Source organism: Eucyclogobius newberryi, unplaced genomic scaffold (assembly GCF_026437365.1).
Source record: "Eucyclogobius newberryi isolate DKJ021-1_F unplaced genomic scaffold, fEucNew1.0.hap1 SCAF_17, whole genome shotgun sequence".
Taxonomy (NCBI): domain Eukaryota; kingdom Metazoa; phylum Chordata; class Actinopteri; order Gobiiformes; family Gobiidae; genus Eucyclogobius; species Eucyclogobius newberryi.
The window spans coordinates 33,211,529-33,232,583 of record NW_027315801.1 but is presented as its reverse complement, the minus strand read 5'-3'; the positions used below and the strand labels follow the sequence as shown (position 1 = coordinate 33,232,583).

Here is a 21,055-nt window from a genome sequence, read left to right as displayed (position 1 = left end):
AGGCGTGTTTCGCGTTATCCGTCCCCGACCGCAGAAAATGTCTCCTGAATCGCGATGACGCCCTTCGTATAACCGCATCTAACGCACGTTCATCACGGCGAGTAGAGCGGACTTTCCTGATTGTTCACATCGAAGCGAGAGCAGAAGTAAACACTGGGTCACGAGCCGGGTCACGGGCCGGGTCACGAGCCGGGTCACGGGCCGGGTCACGGGCCGGGTCACGAGCCGGGTCACGGGCCGGGTCACGAGCCGGGTCACGAGCCGGGTCCGCCATCTTGAATGTTTTGGAACGGGGGGGTGGAAAGCGCTACTCCCGTATCTCAGTGTTACGCGTTAAAACCTGGACTGGGATTGGTCGGTAAATGGATGACCGACGATTTCATTGGCTCTGACTCCGATTCCAGACCCTCGAACAGAATGTGGGCGGGGCTGGCAGGTCAGGCAAACATTTCTCAAGACTTTAAATTCTGAAATATACTAGTATGTTCCTTCTAAATACTGTGTGCATTCATTTAACCTTTTTGGGGTGTTTGTTATCATGTATTATATCCCAGTAACAGTATGTATAAGTTCTTTGTAATCATCTGACCCCCTTATTACAGCAGAACGGGCGGATAACACCCTGACCAAGCACCCAGAACCCTCCCGAGTTCACATACAACACATAGAACTTCTGTGTTTGCATAACTGCACACGTTTTTTGGCCCAATCGCTGCGTCCGGCTGTGTGGGAGCGCACCTGTGATGACCAGGCCCAGATTAGAGGAGCTCATCTCCAGGCCGCGCTGCTGCAGTTGGGACACGTCCAGCTCCAGGCTCTCGTGTTCGCCGTCCACTTCGTCCCCGATGACCGTCACCTCACACGTGTCCAGGTTGTGCATGATCTCCTCCGACACCACAGTCTCCTGTACTGTAATACAAAAAAACAACAACTATTTACCATTCGAGAAGCAACACCAAAAATATGGAACCGCTTTTTTCGACTGTGGATTGAAGTGAGACGTTCTAAATGTAGACGAGATGAACGGCATGAGAGAGGTGTCTGAGGGTGTAAATAAATAATAAATAAGAAAAAAAAATGAGATGTGCATTAAGGAACTTTTCTGCAAAAGAGTCCATCTGCTTGTAATTTCTTTTGCATGGAATGTTCCACAAAATGGCATTACACATGTAAATCTGCATGAAGACAAGCAGCTGACACGAGATAAGATCTGTGGAAAGTCGAGCTCACACTGCACCTCTATGGAGTGAGCACTAAAGTATTTTTGTACCAAGCCATCCTAGAAAGTGTGGTGCATCAGGTCTGGTGTGGAATCCTGTCAGTGCAGACCCAAACTAAACCTTCAAACCTCACAAGAGCAGCACTGGAGACCTCAGGGTGGAAGAGAACATCAGCCTCGCCTTCTCTCTATGAAAATTGCATGAGATGCATAACAAATTCCAAAACTCTTTTATTCCTCCTCAAAATGACTTGTTAACAGGACGTGGTGAGGAGTGATTACATTTACATTTTTTGAAATGTATATTTTTTCAATAATTTTAATTAAATAAATGCTAAATAGACAATACTATAAAAACATTCCAGACCAAGCTTTTGTGTAAATTATTTGTCATTATTGTGAATAATATGTGAATTTGTACCATTTAACTATTGCTGTACTCAAATGTTTTGATCATATATTGCACAAACTCTCAGATTAACACAATTATTAACCAACATGTTTCGTGTACATCTAAAGGTCTAGTGAAAAACATATACTGCAATTGATTGTGGTTAGTGCTCTCGCTTCACAGTAAGAAGGTCCTGGGATCAATTCTCAGCTGGTGCAGGGAGTTTGCATGTTCTCCTCGTGTAGGTTTCCTCCAGGTGTGTAAATGAGAGTGTGTGAAGAGTGAATGTGGGACAATGGATGAAAATTCATTAACATGCACTGTCCCGACTAAATAAAGTTAGAATGTTTTACATTTTTTAACTTCCTCCTACTCTTTTTGAGCACTGTGGTATTTCTTTTGTTTGTTTGTTGTCATTTTTATGATGTCATATTACCTCAATTCATCTTTTAAATTCCCAACTGATAAATAAAAATAACTAAATAATGAACAGTAATACTTACATTTGATTGTGATTCATACTAAGCGCCCATGACATTTCTGACATGTCCCCTTTGTTCCTTATGTAAAGGTGAGGTGGGTTAATACAGGTAAAGAGATCACTGTAATCCCTTTTGTCCCTTATGGCTCGCCGTTCTCCACAGGACACTGAATCGAGCTGTATTTGTGTCTCGAGTGTCTATTGTCTCCGATGCCCTCAGTGCTTACACAGGTCTAACAGATGGTGCTATAACCCCGCCCTGGAAACAGCCCTTCTCTTCATCCCCTTTATTCCCATAGGCTTAATCCTCAAATGTCAGCGAACTGTAAGCAAATCTGCATGTTTATCATCTGTTCTATAATGTACCTTTAATGGCCTTTTGTGACTAAAGCCACATCTTTTTACGAAAAGCCCCAGGTACAAAAGATTTGGATTACATGGCATTTTGTTTGCACTATTGTAAGCAAAACCACCCCTTAAATACGCCGTACTGGTTATGCACTTGAACCCGTTTTAGCACCATTATAGTTTATACATTTTACTGAACCTCCCTTGCACTGTAATGTGTTTTATAAAAAAGTTTAGAGTCTGAAAATAATCAACATCAATTTCACAAGATTTAGGGATTGAGATTTCCATTTTAGTAAAGAAATAAAAAGAAATATGAAAAGAGGTAAATACTGCCATTAACCTTTGTAATAAAATACAGTGTTATAATACAACAGTTTTTTTTTTTTTTTGCATTTTAGGCCGCAGTTATTTTATTACTTGGTTTACGGATCCGCCGCACTTAGATTATTGATTTCTACAATATAAATAAAATAAATTATTATCAATTTATTTTTATAAAGTACCGCCAACAAGGCAAAATAACATTAAATGAAATATAAAAAGCGGTATTAAGTCAAAAGATAAGAGCGCGTGAAGCAATTTTTTGCCAAAGCCGGCCTGTTCAATACATTTCATTTTAAAATCCGTAAACCACGTAATAAAATAACTGCGGCCTGACCACGGTGGGCTCGCTTACCAGTGGGGTCGTCGTCGTTGCCCTCGGTCACCTCCGTCTCCGGGTCGGCCTCCGCCTCCCGGGTGATGGTGCTGACAATGCGCAGCTCGGGGAACAAAGTGACCCCCTCGGAGCTCTCGAACTCGGCGGAGCTGCGGGCGAAGTGGTCGACGCCGCTCAGGCTGATCTTCGGCTCCTCTGGCTGCAGCACCATCACGTAACCCTCGGCGTCGGGCACCGTCACACACGTCTCCTCGTTGAAACACCTGCAAACGTTTAAGGTTCATTTAATCATTCTGCATTTCATAGAGATTCAATTCTTCTTACAGACAAACACACAGGTCCAATAGGAGAATCAAAGTATTCCTTTTTGACTCATCTTGGTTCAACTTATGCAACTTTGACGTTTAATAAATCAGAATTGTTTTGTGCATATATGTGAAACTGTCCATGAGAAAAAGGAATTCGCTTTGGGATAATGATGCAACATAAGGCAATGAATACGAGTAAAATATTAAAATAAAATAAAGGCCTGCATAAAATGAGACTTTGAATGAATGTTGATTATATAAAACTATTATACAAACAGAATAACAGTGCAGATCAAATCAAAATTGTGTGATGAACTATTTTAAGCAAATGTACAAATATCATTGTTGTTAAAGTTGAGCTAAATGCATTGCAATAACTATTATTTAAATCATATGAAAAGCAATATTCAAAGCTTTAAGAAAACATACAAACAAACTGAAGCTGTCCATTGCGTCTCTTTGCTGAATGTGCAATGCCTTACACTTAAACGATTAAATAACACAAATGTCCCCTGCATCTGTGGCTCCCAGCAGTCAGGGACATGTTTATTCTCTCTGTTATGGAAATCATGTACGCCTGTGACATATGTTCCACTTCTTTATAGTAAGTATTCCACTCCTGAATACAAACTGCTGCCTCATGAAACTGTATGTGACAAAACGGTGTAATATGAGAACATTACTTGACAGTGGTGGAGATGCGCAGGTGCCTGATGCCGGGCGTGGGGAACTGACGGGAGTTCAGGTACGAGATGTGCTGCATCACTTTGTCAACGGCGTCGATGTCGTCGCCCTCCACGGTCAGAGACGACTGGTTTGGGTTAAAGTCCACCTGGATCACGCAAACAATAACAACACTTAAAGTTCAGTCACTAAAAAGGTTGTTCTTTTTGGTCTAGAATGTTATAATGTCATGATGAGATGAAGGGCAATGGCCTATTACAGATTGATTCACTTTAGACAGAGAGTTTGGATATATTACTGCTATAAACTAGACTGAACAGGGGTGAAGCCTGAATTTCTGGGCCCTAATAGGATTTAGAGTCACTTTAGTTTAAAATAGAGCTTCAGCAAGTGAGAATTCTGTGGTGGCATTCACTGTTTGACTGTCAGATTACAGATTTGTCGACCTGGTTTATAGTTCCTTATCTGTAATTATTGGGTCCATCCACGCGAAACAAAAACTGGCACAAAGTTCAACGTCTTTTCTGTCAGCGCAGATAAATAAAAGTGAATTCATTTTTTCCCAATAGCCTCAGACTGCTTGTTGTCAGTTGAAAGGACTTAAATTTAGTAATATGACAAATTTGTGGAGCCAATCTCTAACCAATAATGATCAGAGTCATTGTTTGTACATTTCTATTTTGGTTATTTTTTCCAACAAATCAAATCACCATCTGAGATACTGACATCATTATTTCTAAAACGTGAACGCCACGTTTGAACGTTATGATTTCAGATGACAGCCTCATAAACTACTACAAAGAAATGTAATGAAAGTGAGATGTATATTCAATTTACCGGTATATAATTTAAACATATATCCATGTCCACACTTACCTTCACAGCATTAACCACCTCCTCGGGCAGCTGCACGTCCAGGCCCTCCTTGCAGGTGTACAGACAGTCGATGACCTTCTTGTTCTCGAGTTTTCCGGAGCGGATCATGAGTCCTGCCAAGTTCCCCCTGAAAAACTGGGCCATGCGAGCATTTCCACCTGGATTCATTGTAGGAAAAAAACAGTAGTTAATAATAAAACAAATTCCAAAGACGTTTTTCTAGGGCAGAAACACGTCGTCTCAATGTGAAAAACTGTCTTGAATCATGCAAGTTAGTGAATGTGACACAACGAGCGCATGCTCTATCCGGCTCAAGACGGCTGGTGTATGGACATAAAGGTGCACTATGTCACTTTTCTGCTGAAAGGTCAGACACCTTTGTTTCCACAGAAATGTTATTGCTTTATCTGGAACTTTCCACAGTGTGGCATTCAACTCACCAATTTTCATATAGACAGAAGACGCAACAAGGCAAAGTTTAAAAAAATAATAATTGCAATAAAAATGCCTGTAGTTGAATAAATGTAAGATAATTAGATTTAAAGCTACACTGGGAAACATAACAAGCCAAGCAATAACATCTCCATGGAGACAAGCGGGTGGAAGAAACAGAAACCAGAAAAGTCACGTGCACATTTAACACAAAAACAGAAGCATACAAGGGAAACAAATGAATATGCGACGCCTCATTTTCCCAACACTTTATTCATGCAGAGATGTTTTAGCTAAAAATGAATTTAATCAGCATCTGGCCTTGAAGTCACATTAACACTGACAGCTGCTAACACACCGCACAGCAGCGAAGTACATCCATCTTTTTGTATATAAGCCCAAATAACAGTTTGCAATGTCTCAGTCATAATAATAGACACAGAAGGCAGCACTGCGATGAGGCCAGACTGAGGTGTCCACATTTCAAGGTCACAGCCATCCACAGAGTGTATTCTTTGTTATCAGATATGAAGAAGCTACTGACCACAAGGCCGAGAAAAAAAGCCTGCATTGCAAAACAACCGAGGCCGACTGGAGGTGTCTATGTCTCATCTGTGCTATTTCAGTTTGACAAAAATGCAATACAATGGAAAACTAAACAAAACCATGGGATGATGGAGACAAAGACAGAACAATATTTTGAACTAGCATATATTAGCAACAACGTCATGCTAAAAATAGAACGCATTTCTGTGTCAAAAATGAAACGGGAATCGGTTATGGGGACATAACGAGGCGGTTAGGATGGGGAGACATTGTGACACAAAGTAGTAAGGGAGGCAACCTGAGGCGGGCTCAGAGGGAGTCTCAGTGTCATTGTCATGTCCCGAGTTGTCTGCAGAGGACGGAGACAGACGAGGAGAGAGAGAGAGAGAAACAGAGAGAGAGAGGGGGAGACAGAGGAGGGGTGAGGATCTGCAGGAGAGGCTAAAACCAGGTCAAGAAACAAGCACACTCTGCACCAGGCACTAATCAGAAGAACTGTAGCAGAATACATTATATTCAAACATATTCTCCTTTTACATATATAGGGCAGTATACATTAGAATTATGTTTAATACAAATAATTAAGTGTCGTCAGTGGGAAATTAGCTTGAATTAAAAGAGTGGAACCAGTGAATATAAATGACAGCACAACAGAATTCAATTACATAGGTATTTGTATTTAAGACATTGCCTATAGTAAAACAATTCAAATAAAAAAAAACACACGCACACACGCACGCACGCGCACACACACAAACACACACAGACACAGACACACACAGAGAGAGAGACACAGACACACACACAGAGAGACACAGACACAAACACAGACACACAAACACACACACACACACACACACAAGGACCATCTAAGGACCTCTATTCTGACAATGTTCAAATTTAGTCCATATGAGGTTTTTAGAACAATTAAATACAAAAACATTAATTTTCTTCAAAATTCATGTGTGCAACTCACGCATGCTAAAGATGTTCAGATCAGTAGCTGTTTTAAGTCAGCCATTAATAGCTCTACATGAACTGAAAGAATTTTACCTGCACTCCCGTTTATAGTACATTTAAATGCATTTAATTATGATTATTTTGAATTACTTCATGTACAAATTGCGCTCTACAAAAACAACTTGCTTTACCTTACCTTTTTACACAAATCATTCCCGCAGAGATTTTAAAGGTGTATAAATATCACACCAAATCAGAACATAACTGGGCTCAAACCAGGACAGACTAAAGGTTTAAAGACGAGTTATTTTCCAAGTCTCGCATATCAAACAATCAAATTCCCTGTGATATCTTGTGCCTAGAGGATGCTGCTTATCTGCAATATTTGATAACGCATTCTCCTGATGAATGTAACGTCACGTACCTTGCCAGCAGGCTCCCACAGTGAGCTGAGTCTCGATCTTGGAGGTGTGCAGTGGGTAGTCCTCGGTGACCAGGAAGGGCTCAAAGGTGTTCCCGTCCACAAACAGAGACACAGTGGGGAACTCCACATTCAGCACATAGTGATGCCACTCTTTATCGCACACCTACAGAATGAAGAAGGAAAGAAGAAGAAGAAGAAGAGGAGAGTGTATATTTAGAGAGAGGAGGAGGAAAAGTTAAATCAAATGTAGCTGTAGCTGTAGCAGGAGTAGCAGCGCATGGTAAGACTGTATTTTCGACTGAATGTTTCGTAAGGAATTATTTTTGTACATATGGACCACAGCAGAAAGAAGTACAGCAGTTTTGGGAATAATAGCACAGTTTCATCTGCCTTTTTATGAACAACGTTGCCATAACTGATGAGAATAGAGGGTTAGGGTATTATTAGTAGTAGTAGTATTTTGTCTTACGCTAGCTGTTTTTTTATTTTATATTTTTATATCTATTTTATTTTTATCTTTATATTTTATTTTATTTTTATATTTATTTATTTTTCCCCTCGACCCCTTGTTGGGAAATGGGAGGTTTTGTCTATAGGAGTTTTTGTTTATAAGACCCTGTGTTTTTAAACTTCCTATAAGTTATCTGTTCTTTTCCTCTGTATCTACCTGCGTTGCAACAATGAAATTTCCCCATGTGTGGACAATAAAGGATTATTTTATCTTATCTTATCTTATCTTTACTTCTGTGTACATATTTGTTTTCGTGCAGGATTTTAACATTTCCCAGCGCTTTTACCATGCCACCTCCCCTTTAAGTCTATAAATCACTGCACAGAGCGTATCTTTAGTCGACTGCAATCCAAAATGTTAGCGATAATGGTGATGGAAGTACTAGTTGTAGTAGTAAGTGTTGTATTATTGGTAGTGTCTGACCTGGTCCAGTTTCCAGTGGAACTCTGCCGGTTTGTAGTGCTCGGCCTCAGACGCGTCCTGGCGCAGCAGCAGGATCAGTCTGCAGTTGTGGACGTACAGAGAGTAGTGGTGTCTGTTCATATCTGTAAAGGACAAAATAACATATAATAATGTGTATGAAAGCAAAGTCAGTCATCGTTCATATGTATGTTTATGTAGCTTGTAGCGCTTTGTCCCTCCATTGATACCAAATCATTTCATTGACAAGCTATGTCCTGAAAAGTAGTAGCTCAACCATTCAAATATAAACTGTGTTGAGGGTTTGTATGCTTTTGAACAGGCTAAAATGAGTGATCATAGCTCTAGTTTAGACAGTGGTCAGCGGAGCTTATGTTCTGCCCGAGGCAAACAGTAATCCTTCTTATATAAGCAATGGGACTGAAGCTGATGATCGACACGCCGCCTTTTCAGCTGGATATGACCGAGACTTTACAGTCAACAGGATCAAGGAGAGTGTGAAAATTACAACTGGAGACAAAAATAGAAGCTAAAACGAGGGTGTTGGCCAAGCAGCTGCAGGATTCACAGATTATGTCCCGATTTCAACAGTGTTTGTCACAGAATGTTATTTAAACTATAATTCAAACTAATGAATTAGTTTAGCGATTATTCTTTTGATTAATCAATTAGTTGTTTAGAATGCAAAAGTCTTAACACGCAGAAGAAAAAAAAATCTAAATTTGACCCAGATGAAGCTGGAGTGAAGTCGTTTATCCTGGTGGAGCACATTATGGACTAAAGAGTGTTTTCATCAAATACACAAAATGTACATTTTCACATCATTTTTATGGAATTAAGGCTCAAGTTCAGTCAGAAAACGTTTTTTCCTCAGCTCATGGCATGCTTTGGAACTTATGTGTATACCAGTTTTTTCTCTTACTAAATTAGTTATTTCAATAATTGATTTGTTGCGATTAATCGATTCACTTGCAGCCCAAGTGAAGACAAAGAGATTGAGATGTTTCGATCTATTAAAATAGCCATAAAACAACAGTGTAAAAGGCTTTACACTCATTATTTGAAAAATTATAAAAAAAATTCAAATAATATGCAAATATATAGACATAAAACAACAGTAAATATTCCAGGTCAAAGCTTTATCCTGAGATATTATCCTTAGATATTATCCTGAGATATTATCCTTAGATATTATCCTGAGATATCATCCTTAGTGTCCTCAGTGTTCACCTGTCTTGTCGGCGTTGCAGAGGATGGTCTCCTTCTCGTGAGCGCCCGGCCCGTGCCTCATCCACACGGACACGGTGAACGGCTCCTTCAGGCTGGTGCTCACCAAACCCTCGGGGACTTTGATGGCCTGAGTCCCGTTGAACTCAAACACCTGGTCGCTGTCGTGGCCGTTGTCGGTGGGCAGTCCGACGGTCCAGTTGGCAGAGCTGCTGGGGGCGGGCAGCAGCTCCACGGTGCCTGAGCTGGCTCCTAACAATACAACACAGACACAATGGGGGGTCGCATTCATTTGCAGGTATTAGGGGGTCTGTTAAAGGTCTGACAGCTTTGTTAGAAAATGGCAGTCCCATTAGAAGTGGGAGAGGTATCGAAAAATGTAGAATATTGCAATTGTTGTTTTGGAGATATGCAAAGTTAGAATATTGAGTGTATGATTTAAACGAAAAAGAGAAAGAAAGCATCTAGTATAATCTTACAAACAATATGAAGTGATTTTTCTGCCCTATGGTCCATTCACATTTTTCATTTAACACAATGTCTGATTATCTTTGTCAAGCAAGCCACATCACACAAATAATGTTAGTGTTATGTTTGAATAAGCTTTTATATAACAATATCACAACAGTGGCATAGATTGGCACATTTTTGACATTTTAAATACTAAAATATGCATCTGGGACTATTTTGTAGTACCTTACACCTTTAAATTTTAGCTTAAAAATAGCACTTTTAAATGTATTCAAATTAAAAGGTCTTTCTTTAGAGACATTCTCTATTTTTATTTTTTATTTAGTTAATTTTATTGTATTTTTGTTTCTGTAATTTCTTTGTGATTTAATGCATTTTTCCTGCTGTGTGAAGCACTTTGAATTGCCTTGTGTATAAACTGTGCTCTACAAATAAACTTGCCATGCCTAGATCATATTTTTTATTGACATTTGACTATTCTTCAGCACTAAACTGGAACAGCTCTGGTCAAAATTCACTCTACAACATCCACAGAGGGTGAAAACTCATGTCATGTACATAAACATAAAATATAAATGATTCACTGGATGACACCATCAAACATGGACTCAGAAGTGGTGAAGGATGACCTCATCAAAGGGCGACAGAGCAGTCAGACTCACCACAGAGCGGTCAGACTCACCACAGAGCGGTCAGACTCACCACAGAGCGGTCAGACTTACCACAGAGCGGTCAGACTCACCACAGAGCAGTCAGACTCACCACAGAGCGGTCAGACTTACCACAGAGCGGTCAGACTCACCACAGAGCGGTCAGACTTACCACAGAGCGGTCAGACTTACCACAGAGCGGTCAGACTCACCACAGAGCGGTCAGACTTACCACAGAGCGGTCAGACTCACCACAGAGCAGTCAGACTCACCACAGAGCGGTCAGACTTACCACAGAGCGGTCAGACTCACCACAGAGCGGTCAGACTTACCACAGAGCGGTCAGACTCACCACAGAGCAGTCAGACTCACCACAGAGCGGTCAGACTCACCACAGAGCGGTCAGACTCACCACAGAGCGGTCAGACTCACCACAGAGCAGTCAGACTCACCACAGAGCAGTCAGACTCACCACAGAGCGGTCAGACTTACCACAGAGCGGTCAGACTCACCACAGAGCGGTCAGACTTACCACAGAGCGGTCAGACTTACCACAGAGCGGTCAGACTCACCACAGAGCGGTCAGACTTACCACAGAGCGGTCAGACTCACCACAGAGCAGTCAGACTCACCACAGAGCGGTCAGACTTACCACAGAGCGGTCAGACTCACCACAGAGCGGTCAGACTTACCACAGAGCGGTCAGACTCACCACAGAGCAGTCAGACTCACCACAGAGCGGTCAGACTCACCACAGAGCGGTCAGACTTACCACAGAGCGGTCAGACTCACCACAGAGCAGTCAGACTCACCACAGAGCGGTCAGACTTACCACAGAGCGGTCAGACTCACCACAGAGCAGTCAGACTTACCACAGAGCGGTCAGACTCACCACAGAGCAGTCAGACTCACCACAGAGCGGTCAGACTTACCACAGAGCGGTCAGACTCACCACAGAGCAGTCAGACTCACCACAGAGCGGTCAGACTTACCACAGAGCGGTCAGACTCACCACAGAGCGGTCAGACTTACCACAGAGCGGTCAGACTCACCACAGAGCAGTCAGACTCACCACAGAGCGGTCAGACTTACCACAGAGCGGTCAGACTCACCACAGAGCGGTCAGACTTACCACAGAGCGGTCAGACTCACCACAGAGCAGTCAGACTCACCACAGAGCGGTCAGACTTACCACAGAGCGGTCAGACTCACCACAGAGCAGTCAGACTCACCACAGAGCGGTCAGACTTACCACAGAGCGGTCAGACTCACCACAGAGCGGTCAGACTTACCACAGAGCGGTCAGACTCACCACAGAGCGGTCAGACTCACCACAGAGCGGTCAGACTTACCACAGAGCTTGTGCAGGGACTTCTCGGAGTAAGTGTCCCGATCGCAGCCCTTTCCGATGTGGTTGGTTTCCAGCTCGATGGTGGCCCGGATGGAAGTGATTGGCTCATCGCAGGTCTCCAGGTGCATGCTGGGAAACAGGGCCAGGCTGCCAGTGCCGGGCTCATATTCAATCCTCTTATTGAAGCCTAAAGGGTTAAGGAAAAATAAGGGGAACAAGTCCTTCAGTCGAGCTGTAAGGAACCGGTCAATATGAGCCTCCTTAGACCGATTATAAAATAAAAGCCGGACAATGCAGTGGATGTGGCATAATATAAGATACTAATAATACTAAAAATACTAATAATACTAATAATAAGAGGAGAATAATCCATGTTAGTAATTGCAACGATTTCAATGGTGTTGTAATTCAAAATGACACAATCTGAAACTATTTAATAAATAATTCCTTAACTTTTAAAGGCACAACTTTTTTTGGATGAACAGCCACAAGGTTATTATGACAAGACTTACAAACAAAAATGTCTTACTGTTACAATTCTTCTCTTCCCAACTAAACTGTATATGAAAACCAACTAAATCATATTGTGTAGTAGTGTTATACATATACATGCATACATAGTTTAAGAGTCATTGAAAAGCAAGTGTGGTGACAACACTAGTATTCTTTAGTTTGGTTTAGTTCTACATTGACACACTATAATGTGAGGTGGGACGAGTTGGGAGGTGGGACAGTTGGTACCTTGCCAGCTGGGTTTGCAGGTGGGCTTCACGCTGATCTTGACCAGGACGTCCTCAGAGGCTCTGTTCTTCCCACAGTCGTAGGCCGTCACCGTCAGCTTGTACATGTGCTCTTTGCCATAGCTCAGCTTCTCTGTGTTCTTAATAAAACCTGAGAAAATAGAGCAGTGAAGAACATCAGATTTATGCAGCGCGAGGAGATGTTTTTCATTTACTAGACACATTTACAGTCTGATAAGGTAGGAGTTTAAAAGCACAGTCTGTTCCTTTGAATTTATTTATGCATGAGCTCTGCCAACAAAGTCCACTCTACGCTTGAGCATCTTTACTTTTATGCGGGGGGCAATTTACTTGATTATATCAATATTCAGATTATATTCTCGCAGCACATGAAGAACATGCACCTCTTGACTGAGGTTCAAGTACCACACAAAACGTGAACGGACCATAAAACCACAAAAGGGCAGAAATAACACTTGGGAGATTACACTAGTACTAGACTTTGCTTTTAATCATCTCTTTTAGTCTAAAATCTTGTTACATATATTTTCTTTATAATTCAATGTAGCGTGGTATGATCAGCTGGTAAACAGCTTTGACAATCAAATGGTGTTTTCTGTTTTCTTTTCTAAAAGTATAAACTTATGTTTTTTCTCTTGCCATTGTGGATGTCACAATGTCAAATTGTAGGGTAACAATTATTGTGAGAATGAACATTATGATTTAACGATTATTCGTCATTATTAATGTCATGACCAAAACAATAAAACTCTTTTCCTTACACATTACCGCTCATTTGTGACCTGCTTTATGAAATCAAACATTATGAATCATTTTGACCTACACAAGATGAAAAAAATCACTTTACATTTAGGTTTACTTTTTTTGAACAATAAGGACCAGGATCATTTCGCTTCTAAAATCTAAAATGTATTTTAATTGAATTTAAAAAAAAGACCTTATTAAGATTAATTTCTAATTGTTTGTTTCTTTCTAAAAATGTCAGGATTATAATTGTTTAATCTTAATGTTTAAATTGTGACCTAAATAATCATGATTATCGATTAAACTAATAATCTGTACATGTCACGCAAAACGACTCTTCCTACTTTAACCTTCAGGGGCCCCAGTCACTTTGGCTCTTGATGGTTATATTCTGACCAATGACGAATAGTATTAATTTTTTGACATTTTTAGCCCGAAGTCTTTACCAGACAGAACAGTTCAGCGTGAAATGGGGATGAGAGAGAAAGAAGGACATGCAGTAAACTGTTGGAGCCGGGATTCGAACTCACAAGAATGCGCCCGACTGCACATGGAGTATGGCATGTGTGCAGCCGCTTTAACCACCCCACCACCGGGCAGCCCCCAGGAGTTTCAACAATATAATATCTGACATTTCCATTTCCAACAAGTCTGACATTATCCGCAGTCTATTTTCTGAAATCCCGCTCGCGTTTCATAACTGTATTATTTGATTTCTTATTGAGTTCAAGGAGGGCAAAAGTCTCCTACATTCTGCCATTTCAAGGAGACCGCGCCCGTTCCTCCCCCCCTCCAAGGCAAACGGATGCACCGAATTTCAAGTGGGCATTTGGCGGCGCCGTTGTTTACGCAGATCAATAAACAATGAGGCGCGTGTCGATAAAGCCGGGGCGATGGCGAGCGCGTACCGTCCTTGTCGACGGTGAAGGGTACGTCGGGGGTGACGATCTCGTAGCTGCAGATCTGGCTGAACTGGAAGGAGCAGTCCGCGTCCACCGCCTCCACTTTCAGGATGCTGTCGTACTTCTTGCCCTCGATGACGGTGGCTTTGTAAGACTTCTCCTTGAACACCGGGGAGTACTCGTTGATGTCGTTCACCTGGATGTGGACGGTGGCTCTGGAGGGAAGAAATGGATGAGTATAGAGTACAGGGAAGAACGATGTAATGTAGTGTGCAGTAAACGTCAATTTTTCAGTGCAATATCGGTTTTAAAAGTTAGGTAACTGGTGTAACAAGGGATACAATTGGCAGCCCTACTTGCATATTAAACTGGGTTACAGCTAGAACTAAGGTGAATCATATTGAAATAAAATAAAGCCTGAGATATGTCCACTTGCCTTGAGTATAAACCATGTCATAATGACCATAATCATAGTTTTAGCATGCAATTTTCATCCAATTTATCAGGCAATACTGTGCTGTAAAGCAGTGGTTCCCAACCTTTTTGTGTCTCGAGTCCTACCTAAGCTTTGTCTCACACTTGTAAACCAGGCAAATAACTGTTTAATCTAGTAATACACTGTTGAAAAAGCTTCAGTTGTAGTCATCTGGACTCAGTTAGAAAAAATAGACGTTTCGACTCTCATCCAAGAGTCATTGTCAATAAAAGAATTTAGATCGAGAACTCCGATATTAATACTGTTCTGTGGTAAGACCCGCCCATTGGGCGGAGCCTTCCTGAAGTAGAAAGTTGTAAAGAACGGTACATAGGTGAGACGAAACAGCCTCTACACAAGAGGCTTTATCACCACAGAAGAAATACTAGTTCAGGACCACAGAGCGCCGTGCATCTCCATCTTGAAGCCTCTAATCACTCGTTTGAAGACGGTGATGTGAAGGTTTTAAGCAGGGAGAAAAGATGGTTTGAAAGAGGAGTCAAGGAAGCTATTTTTGTTAAAAAAAGAAAGACCTTCTTTAAACAGAAATGGAGGGCTAAGATTCAATCTTCCTGGTATCTATAATGGGATACTGAACCCCTGGAAAGGTAGAGGACCAGGACCAGGACATTTAGATGCTAATCAGGTACTCAGGGTGGTTGAGCCAGGGTCTCACAAAGACAAAGAGGATTCTAATAGCCCATTAAGATTCTGAATAGGCTAGCTCGGTAGATACAAGGGGGGAGTTTCTGTTGAAACAAACAACTCTTTCTACTTCAGGAAGGCTCCGCCCAATGGGCGGGTCTTACCACAGAACAGTATTAATATCGGAGTTCTCGATCTAAATTCTTTTATTGACAATGACTCTTGGATGAGAGTCGAAACGTCTATTTTTTCTAACTGAGTCCAGATGACTACAACTGAAGCTTTTTCTACTATGGAACACGCCTGGACGAATGAGGGATTACACCGACTAGTAATACACTGTCTTTTATTCCTGTATTGGACTTATGTTAATTGTATTCATGTCCATAACACTTAAAAACATTATTAAAGACATAATCATTCACTTCAAGGAACATTTGTATTCAATTTCACCTTTAAAAATCAGTAAATGTGGACATACCTTCCCACTAATGCAAAGTGTTAACCATTTTAATTTGAGGAATAACTGGACTGAGATAAACAAGGCACTGCAGACTGTTTATGACATCCCACTTGACTTCACAACTTAATATTCTTGTTCTCTCTGGTCGTGCAGTTTGATGTGATTCTGTTTTATATATTTAAAAAGTGAAAAAAGTATGTGCCAACACTATTCTAAGTGTGCCTATAACATACTTTTACTACCACTACTTTCAGCTGCATGGTTTGGTTCAAGGGCTCCAGTATGTCACGTACTTGTGCGACTTCTTCATGTTGGCTCCATCGGGCCCCTCGCCACAGTCGTAGGCCTGGATGGTGAAGGTGTGCTCCTTCTGCAGCTCACAGTCCAGCTTGTCTTTGGCGCGGATCACCCCCTCCCCCGTCGACTTGTCCAGGACCACCGCCTCAAATGGGACGTTCTGCCCATGGATCCTGAACCCGCAAATCTCACCTGAACGGGCCAAAACATTCACCATGAACGGCCGACAGAGACGGGGGCCTTATATATTTGTACATTTAAGTCAAGATAATTCACACAAAAGAATACAAGGAGCAGCCACAGGTTTTAGGAGCTCAGGGAGGAGTAGTTTGGGGTGAGGTGGTGTCTGTGGATGGCAGCCCGGGAGCACTGTCGAATGGGTGAGTTAACGGGGGGGGGGGGAGGCAACTGGGACGAGGTGAGGGGCAGTAAATATCACAGGAGAGAGTGTATTTTCTAAGCCACTGAAAACATTGCATCCAGTCAGTCATGCAGGCCAAACCGAAAAGATGTGGACGGGCATTTCACAGGAGAACTCTGGGTATTTCAAATCAAAGTCAATTCAAATCCCATAAAAGTTAAAAGTACAGAGAGAGAGAACATTGGTCAATTTGTCCTTTCGTTTTGAGCGTACCCTCTCGCGTGCTGCATTCATGTGGCATCACGGACCGTTTTAGAGTTGATAAAAAGCACACTGGCCATGTTTAACAAACCCTCTAGGCTCGTGTGTGGTTAAGAGATGTTAACTTTTACCATCTGTTAACGTCCAATCAATGAAAAGGTGCTGAGCGAGGTCGAGCGCATGAATGCAGCATCATAAAGAAACCCCTTAATTACAAAAACGTCGACCAAACTAAAGGAATGATTAAACTGTGTTCTGGCGGTCCCACACCAATTCAGTCATCAAAGCCTATTCTGTCTGAAAGAAAGCGACCAGAACACCTCGTAATTAACGTGGTCTTTTCGACTAAATGAAGTCTTCCTGTGCAAATTAGCCCCAAACAAAAGGTCCCGCAACAGTATTGAGAAACCAAATCAAATCTGGATGAGAACTGGGGTTAGAAATATCAACTTGCTCGACATCCACATCAAAACGACAACTGCAGCCATGCTATAATGGTGAGATTAGTGGCGGCAAATTAACTCAAGGAGGTTCCACTGAGGCGGAGATGCAAGAACAGAAAACTTTGCAGCGGAGAGAGTTTGCATTGGTTAACAATCTCAGCAGCTTCAGATCGAAATATTAACAGCAGTGATTGTATCTGACTGAGATCAATTGTTTTCAGAGCAATTTGGTTTTGGTTTATAGATTAGCAATTGGACAAATTGATGTGTGGTGGTAATTTGGGTTTGGACAAAATGCTGGCACTCCTGTTCACGAGCAGTTTAGTTTAGTTTTTTGTTTTTCCAGTAGACGGCTGAACACTGTTAGGGTCTGCAAACTGCAATGGATGTCTCATGCACAGATATTTCTAAGAGCAGCCAGCCCCACAACACACTTTTCATCCAGCTGTAGTTCCAAAATATCCAGAGTCAGAAGAAGAATGAACACAAATCTTGAAATAATAATAAACAACCAAAAACTGAAAATGGGGAGATTAAAAAAGAGCATGGCGGGATTTCTGTGTCAAAAGTGCAGATGTAGTTTAGCGTTAGTGGGTTAATACTAAGCAAGAAGACAGAGGAAAGATCACCTTCTTCAGTGAGGGTCACCTCAAAACTCTCTACAGGAAGGAGAAGAGACACAGACAACACAGGGAAAGAGTAATGGAAATCTGGACAAAAGGTTTAGACAGAGTTCTTGTATTGAAAGACGTAAAAACAAGGCTACGATTAAAACGCGCTGTTGTAAGTTATAGACGATTACGCTTTTAAAAGGCAGAGACTGACATAGCAGCCAAGTACAAATGACACCACTTGCATAAGAATCACATGTAAAATTCAGAATGAGAGCGGAACGTTTTCAGTTTTCACACGACAGGAGGCTGAAAATATGCGTGATGCAATATTTTGAAATTTCTACATCCGAGAGTGGACTGACAGCACGAGGTACAGGATAAGAACAATTGCATAAGAATAAAAAGTAGATTAAATGAGGTTCTGATGGCTTTTCAGTTAGGAATTGATCACTTTCTGTTGTTATCTTGAATGTGATCATATCTAAACTTTCACATTAACATAATACTACAGTTTATACATCGCAAATCTATATATATTCATCAAAAAACATTCCTTGCATTGAACTCTGGGCTACAAACGCTACATGAACTGCCTATACATTTGTCTCGTACCTTTGTTCAGTTCCTGCTCGGACCAAGTTCTGTCATTGTGTCCTGAAGCAAGACACTTGACCCAGCATGCCTTGTGTGAATGTAGTGTGTGTGTGTGTGTGTGACTGGCTGGTGGTGGTCAGAGGGGCCAATCAGAGGGGCCAATGGCGCGGAATGGTCACTTCCATCAAATTTCTATGTATCTGACCTAAACTGTCCTCAAAAGACTATTCGATTAATGTCATTGGAGTTCATGCAAAAAAAACTCATGATTCACTCCAAAATCTTCAGATAACTCACTCCATATACAGTAAATCCATTTTTATTTGAATTAAATAATCAGTCGACTAATGATCATTTTGGTCGACTAAGACGTCCAAACTTTTTTCACAAAGGGTCGCATTTTGAAACAGCAGAGGGCCACAAACAACCCGAAAATGGGTTAGTGGGTTTTTGCATTTGACATTGTTTTGATACCTCCGCACCTTTAATAAGACTTGGAACATTAATATTATGTTTGTATAACATCGAAATGCTTCAATCTCTCCAATTTTACAGTAAAAACTACTACTTTTTGTTGTTTGGACCAACTTAGCAGGAAGCCGGAGGGCCAACAAAAATTGGTCTGAGGGCCGCATTTGGCCCCCGGGCCTTAGTTTGGACATGCCTGGACTAAACGGATTAGACCTAGTTTTGAAAGGCATTATTAGATATTACCTTTTACATCTTGCCTAATGTAACTGCATGTTTCCAATAATTTTACTAGTATTATTGTCAAAAATGTCACAAACTCTCATTCCAGAAGTCACAGGAACATTCCTCCCAAACCTGAGGCCAATGGTTTGACAGGCAGCTGCTGTTCTGGGGCAGTCATGCAGCAGAGTGAGGGGCCTTTGTGTTATAATGAGGAGGCTCCAGCACTGGTCCAGTACCAGAGACAGAACAAGAGACAGAACCAGAGACACTGCATCCACCCTGGCCTTGACCTACTCTGAGGAGGCTGCTGCTGCTGCTGCTGCGGCTGATGGTAAATGTACAAGTCACTTATAGCCTCGAGTTATTCTGAGGGGTATTGAATGGCAGCTGTTGAAATGATTTGTTGAACAGGATTGTTAAGATAGGCTGACCTAAAATGATCTACCTCTACAAACCATGTACTATTTGCATATCGCGTGTTTGTCCAAGAAATATAACTGTCAAAACAAAACACTTTCTCCTTATCTACGCTTGGTCTCTAGTGTTAAACCAACTTACTTACACCAATAAGATTTAAAAAGTGAGCTCTGTACGCTCAAAGCTTCAGGGCCTTAGGACTGTGTTACCATGGCAGCAGTGAAATATCCAGCAAATGGTAGAAACTTATTTTCTTTTAAGTCAGAAGATCTTTTGGTTTGTTTCTGTAAGAAGTAAGTTATTGGGTGATATATCAAAATGGTGATAATATCGTGAATGTTGTTTTAAAGTTAGGCAAAATTGAAATATTAAGTATATTTTCTATAGTTTAAAAAAAATGCCAGAAAAAGAACTGATTAAAAGTAAAACAGTTCTGTTGTAAGCATTCAAATAAGGGCATATGGTGACATTTCTACACTTTTGTAATGAATCATTAATAAAACATTTGACTGATGATTAAACCTCAACTAACACGTTTCTGTTGGATTGAAATAATAAGGTAAATGTTTATGGATATTTCATGTTCCTATGTCATACCAGGCTGTATTATTGAGCCGTCTTATGCAGTGGAGCCTGGAGACGGTTATTGCTGGAGACAATTACTTCAGAGCCTTCAAAAGGAGCGTGATTTGTCATTCTTTTTACAGCTTTTCTTTGCAACAGACAAATAACACATGCTTAGTCTAATTTTTGAAGATGCAGACTGACTTAATTATAAAGTTGGTGGCAGGTCTTTGGGCTGTAGAACTCACAGATCACAGGGCTCCTGTGACTTCAATGGAGTGAGAACATTTCCATGTCGATGGTGTCGCCAAAGTCAACCCCAGTGTGATTAACGCAGCCCAGAGCTAACAGAGCTAGCACTGCCTCGTACATAAAGAATGCTAATGGTGCCTCTCCCCTGGGAGCCCCACACATGAAAGGAGATTTTGATCTGAATTTCAAAAGAGCTAAATCCTAATAAACATTAATGTGGGGAATGTGTTGAAGTCGAGTTTGATTCTAGAAATTCATTAAGAAAAGTGTAATCCAAGAGTGAAACCAGACAAATTAAACTTCTCAGAAGATAATCATCAGCTCAACTTCAGACAGGGGAAGAAAACAGGAGCAAAAGCCACAGACTTAATCAGTGATGAAACGGAGGCTAGTCCTACTATAACTTTGTCTCCATGGAGATGTTATTGCTTTGTCTGGGATGTTTCACATATTCTATTTGTTTTCTTCTGAAACAGGAGCTAATAATCTAATAAAAATACCTTGATAAACATTTATTCTTAACTTGAGCGGGCTTGCCTCTCCATTTGACATCTGATCCGACTCGTAACTTGACCCGTTTGTGGTGCTCGGAGAGAATTTTAAGGTGCA

The 21,055-nt window shown here is 41.3% G+C and overlaps 1 protein-coding gene across 4 annotated transcripts in view; it reads right to left on the bottom strand.

Moving 5' to 3' along the window:
• Positions 1-21,055, bottom strand: part of clstn1 (calsyntenin 1) — a 53,371-nt gene that overhangs the window by 6,808 nt on the left and 25,508 nt on the right. Inside the window, exons 3-15 of one of the 4 annotated variants that reach the window (XM_072450151.1) lie at positions 17,942-17,971; positions 16,244-16,439; positions 14,374-14,582; positions 12,702-12,851; positions 11,962-12,147; positions 9,492-9,740; positions 8,265-8,386; positions 7,331-7,493; positions 6,245-6,295; positions 4,969-5,126; positions 4,092-4,240; positions 3,119-3,363; positions 739-909 (exon numbers count right to left, since the gene is read on the bottom strand). In XM_072450151.1, the coding sequence (XP_072306252.1) occupies positions 739-909; positions 3,119-3,363; positions 4,092-4,240; positions 4,969-5,126; positions 6,245-6,295; positions 7,331-7,493; positions 8,265-8,386; positions 9,492-9,740; positions 11,962-12,147; positions 12,702-12,851; positions 14,374-14,582; positions 16,244-16,439; positions 17,942-17,971 (2,079 nt within the window). The remainder of the gene's footprint in view (positions 1-738; positions 910-3,118; positions 3,364-4,091; positions 4,241-4,968; positions 5,127-6,244; positions 6,296-7,330; positions 7,494-8,264; positions 8,387-9,491; positions 9,741-11,961; positions 12,148-12,701; positions 12,852-14,373; positions 14,583-16,243; positions 16,440-17,941; positions 17,972-21,055) is intronic. The other 3 variants (XM_072450153.1, XM_072450152.1, XM_072450154.1) reach the window with 3 other exon arrangements.